This window comes from Mus pahari, chromosome 18, assembly GCF_900095145.1.
Source record: "Mus pahari chromosome 18, PAHARI_EIJ_v1.1, whole genome shotgun sequence".
NCBI classification, from domain to species: domain Eukaryota; kingdom Metazoa; phylum Chordata; class Mammalia; order Rodentia; family Muridae; genus Mus; species Mus pahari.
In genome coordinates, this window is record NC_034607.1 from 8639742 (window position 1) to 8645968 (window position 6227).

General features: G+C 38.8%; 1 protein-coding gene across 2 annotated transcripts in view; it reads right to left on the minus strand.

Annotated features, from left to right (window-relative positions):
• Crisp2 (cysteine rich secretory protein 2) overlaps positions 1-6227 on the minus strand; it is a 23024-nt gene that overhangs the window by 5605 nt on the left and 11192 nt on the right. For both annotated transcript variants that reach the window (XM_021218336.1, XM_021218334.1), the window contains exon 8: positions 5321-5418. In XM_021218336.1, the coding sequence (XP_021073995.1) occupies positions 5321-5418 (98 nt within the window). The remainder of the gene's footprint in view (positions 1-5320; positions 5419-6227) is intronic.

The following is a 6227-nucleotide window of genomic DNA, read 5'->3' on the forward strand; positions in this document are numbered from 1 at the left end:
GAAGGAAGACCAACACGTGGATATTTCATTCCTCCCCAAAATAGGGAATAAAATACCCATGGAAAAAGTTGCAGAGACAAAGTTTGGAGCTAAGACAAAAGGATGGACTATCCAGAGACTGNCCNACCTGGGGATCCATCCCATAATCAGCCACCAAACACAGACACTATTGCATATGCCAGCAAGATTTTGCTGAAAGGACCCTGATATAGCGATCTCTTGTGAGGCTATGCCAGTGCCTGGCAAATAAAGAAGTGGATGCCCACTGTCATCTATTGGATGAACACATGGTCCCCAGTGGAGGAGCTAGAGAAATTACCTAAGGAGCTGAAGGGGTCTGCAACCCTATAGGTAAAACAACAATATGAACTAACCAGTAACCCCCGGAGCTCGTGTCTCTAGCTGCATATGTAGCAGAAGATGGCCTAGTTGGTCATCGTTGGGAAGATAGGCCCCTTGGTCTTGCAAACTTTATCTGCCCCATACAGGGGAACGCCAGGGCCAAGAAGTGGGAGTGGGTGGGCAGAGGAGCAGGGCAGGGGGAGGGTATAGGGGACATTTGGGATAGCATTTGAAATGTAAATGAAAAAAATATCTAATAAAATAATTTAAAAAGAGAGAGAGAGAACTCCATAGCACTAAGTGCCTTCAATAAAGAAACTGCAGAGACCTTAAACTACCAACTTGACAGCATACCTGAAAGCTCTGTAACAAAAAAGAAGTAAACACTCACAAGAGGAGTAGATTTCAGAATAGTCAAACTTAGGTATGAGATCAATCAATTAAAAAAAAAAAGAACAGTACAAAAATCAACAAAATCAAGAGCTGGGTCTTTGAGAAAATCAACAAGATAGATAAACCCTTAGCCAAACTAATTAAAAGGTACAAAGACAGCACCCAAATTAACAAAATCAGAATTTAAAAAGGATACAAAAGAAACTAAGGAAATTTTTAAAAAATCATCAAGTCTTACTACAAAAGTCAATGGTTAATAAAATTGGAAAATCTAGATGAAATGCATGATTTTCTAACCAGATACCACATGCCAAAGTTAAATCAAGATCAGGTAAACTAAACAGTCCTATAACCCATAAGGAAATAGAAGCAGTCATTAAAAGCACCCCCCCCCCCCAGGGACAGATGGTTTAGTGCAGAATTCTACTAGAACTTTGAAGAAGAGCTAATATTGATTCCTCAAACTATTCAACGAAATAGAAACAAAAGAAACACTACCTTATTCATTCTATGATGCCACAGTTACTAGGATACCTAAACTACAAAAGACCCAACAAAGAGAACTTCAGACCAGTTTCACTTGTGAATATTAATGCAAAGATACTCAATAAAATTCTCACAAACCAAATCCAAGAACACATCAAAAACATCATTCATAACAAACAAGTAGGCTTCATCACCAGGATGCAGGGAAGGTTCAATATACAAAAATCCATTGACATAATTCATCATATAAACAAACTCAAAGAAAAAAGTCACATGATCATCTCATTAGATGCCCAAAAAATAAATAAATAAATAACTGACAAAATCCAATACCCCTTCATGTTACAAATCTCTGAAAGATCAGGAATTCAAGGCACATACTTAAACATAATAAAAGCAATTTATAGCAAACGAAAAGCCAACATCAAATTAAATGAAGAGAAACTTGAAGCAATTAAAATCAGGGGCACGACAAGGCTCTGCATTCTCTCCTTATCTATTCAATATAGTATTTGAGCAATGAGAACAAAAGGAGATTTACAAATTGGAAAGGAAGAAGTCAAAGTATCAATCACTATTTGTGGATGGTATGATAGTATACATATGATAGTATACAAAAAATATTCTCCCAGAGAACTCCTACAGCTGATAAACAACTTCAGCAAAGTGGTGGGATATAAAATTAACTCAAATAAAGCAGTTGCCTTCCTCTACTCATAGGATAAACAGACTGAGAAAGAAATTAGGGACACAACACACTTTACAGTAGCCACAAATAATATAAAATATCTTCTGTATCTAACCAAGCAAGGGAAAGGTGTATATGACAAGAACTTCAAGTCCCTGAAGAAAGAAAAATGAAGAAAAGTTCAGAAGATGGGAAGATCTCCCATGCTCGTGGATTGATAAGATTAACATAGTAAAAATATCCATCTTACCAAAAGCAATCTACAGATTCAATGCAATCCCAATCAAATTTCCAACACAACACAACACTGTGATGAATTCATCACAGACATGAAAAGAGCAACTCTCAACTTTATATGGAAAAACAAAAAAAAACCAGGATAGCCAAAGCATTTCTTACCATTAAAAGAACTGGGAAAATCACCAACCCTGACCTCAAGCTGTACTACAGAGCAATAGTGATTAAAGGAAAAAAAAAACATGATATTGATACAGAGACAGACAGGTCAATTAATAGAACAGAATTAAAGACCCAGAAATAAACCCACATACTTATGGACACTTGATCTTTGACTACAAAGTAAATAATCATACAGTGGAAAAAAGAAAGCATCTTCATCAAATAGTGCTGGTCAAATTGGATGTCTGCATGTAGAAGAATGCAAATTGATTCATATTTATCACCTTGCACAAACCTCCATTCCAAGTGTATCAAGAACCTCAACATAAAATCAGATTCACTCTATCTAATAGAACAGAGAGTGGGAAATAGCCTCATACACATTAGCACAGGGGACATTTTCTTGAGCAGAACACCAAAGTCTCAGGCTCTAAGATCAATAATTGATAAATGGAACTTTATAAAACAGAAAAGCTTCTGAAAGGAAAAAGACACAATAGGACAAAACAGCAACCTAAAGATTAGCAAAAGATCTTCACTCCCCTTACATCTGGTAGAGGACTAATATTTATTCAAAATATATAAAGAACTCAAGAAGTAAGACTACAAAAAAAACAAAAAAATCCCCAGTAGCCCAATGTAGAAATGAGATACAGAGGATGGCCTTGTTGGATATCAGTGTGAGGAGAGGTCCTTGGTCCTGTGAAGGGACAATGCCTCAGTGTAGGGAAATGCCAGGGCTGGGAGGTAGGAGTGTGTGTGTGTGGGGGGAGCATCCTCATAGAAACAGGGGAAGGAGAGAGAATAGCGGATTTCCAGAGGAAAAACAGGAAAAGGGGGTAACATTTGAAATGTAAATAAATACAATATCCAGTAAAAATAAAATAAAATAAAATAAAATAAAATAAAATAAAATAAAATAAAATAAAATAATGGGGTATAGGGCTACACAGAGAATTCTCAACAAAGAATCTCTTGAATGGTTAAGAAATACTTAAAGTCTTTAGTCATCAGGGAATTACAAATCAAAACAACTCTGAGATTCCACTGTACAACAATCAGAATGACTAAGATCAAAAACTCGAATGACAGCCCATGCTGGCAAGGTTGTGGAGAAAGAGGAACACTCCTCCATTGCTGATGGGATTGCAAACTGGTACAACCACTCTGGAAATTAATATGGTGCTTCCTGAGAAAACTAGAAATACTTCTCCTTAAAGACCCATCTATATTGATCCTAAACATATACCCAAAAGATGTTCCACCAAACTACATGCCCCGTTATGTTCATAATAGCCAGAAACTAGAAGCAATCGAGGCGTCAATAGATACAGAAAATGTGGTTCATTTACACAATGGAAAACTATGCAACTATTAAAAATGAAGGCATCATGAATTTTGCAGATGAAGAGATGTAACTAGAAAATGTCATCATGTGTGAGGTAACCAAGACCCAAAAGCACACACATGGAATGTACTCACTGATAAGTGATATGAGCCAAAAATCACAGAATTCTCATGATACAACTCACAGACCACAAAAAATTTAACAAGAAGGAAGGCCCAATTGAGGATGCTTCATTTCCACTTATAAGAGGGAACAAAATAGTCACAAGAAGCAGATGGGAGGGAGAGATCTGGATGGGAGAGGGGAGGTGGAGTAGAATGGGGGGCAGGATCAGGTATGGGGGGGACAGGAGAGAATGCCAGAAGAATGAATGAAAATATGCAATTTCTGGAAGTTGGGTGGGGGGAGTTTCTTAAAGTCCCAGAGACGTAGGATGTGAGAAGCACCCAGGACTCAATTGGGGGTGGTGGCCTTATCTGAAATGCCAAACAGTAGTAAGATAGAATCTGAAGAGACTACCTCCAGTAGACAGACAGGGCCCCCAGTGAAGGCACTGGATCACTGATCCACCTTCAAAATTTTTGACCCAGAATTGTTCCTGTCTAATAAAAATGCAGGGACAAAAATGGAGCAGAGATGGGTTGAAAGGCAGTCCAGTGACCGACCCAACTTGGGTTCTATCCCATGGGTGGGCATCAAACCCTGACACTATCACTGATGCTATGTTGTGCTTGCAGACAGGAGCTTCGAATAGCTATTCTCTGAGAGGCCCTCCCAACAGCTGTCTGAGACAGATGTAGATACTCACGGCTAATCACTGGACTAAGGTCAGGGACCCCTATGGAAGGATTAGGAGAAGGATTGAAGAAGCTGAAGGGTATTACAACCCCATAGGAAGTCCAACAGGGTCAACTCACCCAGACCCCTGGGAGTTCCCAGAGACTATGCCACCAACAAAAGAGTATATACAGGTGACTCAGAGGCCCCTGGCACATGTGTAGCAGAGGACTGCCTTGTCTGGCCACAGTGGGAAAGGATGCCCCTCATTCTGTAGACTCTTAATGACTCAGAGAAGAGGGACATGAGGAGGGCAGGGGGTGAGCATCCTTTCAGAGGTGAAGGAGAGAAAGATATGTGAAGAACTCTGGGAGGGAACAGCATTTTAGATGTAAATAAATAAAATAATTTTTAAAAATAAAAAACTATCTTGAAACAAAGAAAAATAAATATTTGAATAGGGAAAAAAAAAAAGCTGAAATGAAGGTTTGTCACTCCCATAAGCAAGCTAACAGCTTAAACCATTTGTTCCACCATCAAACTTGTACAGTCCTGGAGTGTGAAAATAGCAAAATAAATAACATGAAATCTTAGAGAAATCCTCAGCATCAATGGTCTGTGACTGAACCTGAGCATAGGGAAGGAAAACGGAAAGCGAGGACATTATTTCCTAAATGTTGAAGGAGATCTTAGATGTTTACATTCAGAGCTGTGGAACTTCTCCTCTGACAAATTAAAGTTGTCTAGATCTTAAAAGTGAGAACCCTGACATTTGTCCTTCCCTTGGTGGGGCTACCTTTGTGCCTCTGGTTTGCTTTATATAAGATATTTCACATATTAGATTACAGGTAAAATTACACACATTTCATTCTGAAGTGCATACTTACATAGGACAGTAATGGCAAACATAGAAGTATTTCAGGTTTTCCTGATTGGGACAGAAGGCAATTCCACATCCAACTTTGAAAGATGAATACCAAACAAGCTACATGTTCATAGGAGATAAATTCATGGACATTAGAAAATAAATTCATTCACATTAGAAAATTGGTAAAATACTCAAAAGTAACTATTAACATGTATAGCACATAAATATGTGAGTGCTACAGTTTATAACCTATACCTTACAAAATAATTAACTTTTGTATTTACAGTAGTATATTTTCATTTTCAGAATATTTTAAAATACTAAATATGTAAGTTCACTTTTTATACATTTATAATGGCAAGATATGCTGTACGCTTTCCTATCAGCAATTCTTCAGATCCTAGGCATAAAGTAATATTTCTTAATTTATCACTCCAGTAACAGAACTGTATAGTACTTATGGGGCATTGGGCTATGAACAGGCAGGCTGGTCTCCAGTCAAGCTGAGGTCTGAACCTTGAAGTCATAATTCACCTTCATGACATGGTAGGCGTTCCCTCATGCTCCTGGAACTCTGGCCCCTGCCTACGTTACCACCACCCCCCACAGCCCCCACAAGAGAAGCATGGCTAGAAGTTGAGTAGGCAATAGCCCAAGCTTCTAATCTTCAGGCTAAACTCCTCCCCAGTTACCTAGCAACAGTAAAGACCATAAAAAGGGCTGTTCAGCCCCTCCTCTCTCTCTCACTTCTCTCACTCCTCCTCCTCTTTCCTTTATCTTTGTCTTCTCCTCTCCTCTCTCCCTCTTACTTTCTCTCTAGCCTTTCTTCTCTTCTCCTCTTCTCTTCTCTTCTCTTCTCTTCTCTTCTCTTCTCTTCTCCTCTCCTCTCCTCTCCTCTCCCCTCCCCTCCCCTCCCCTCCCCTCCC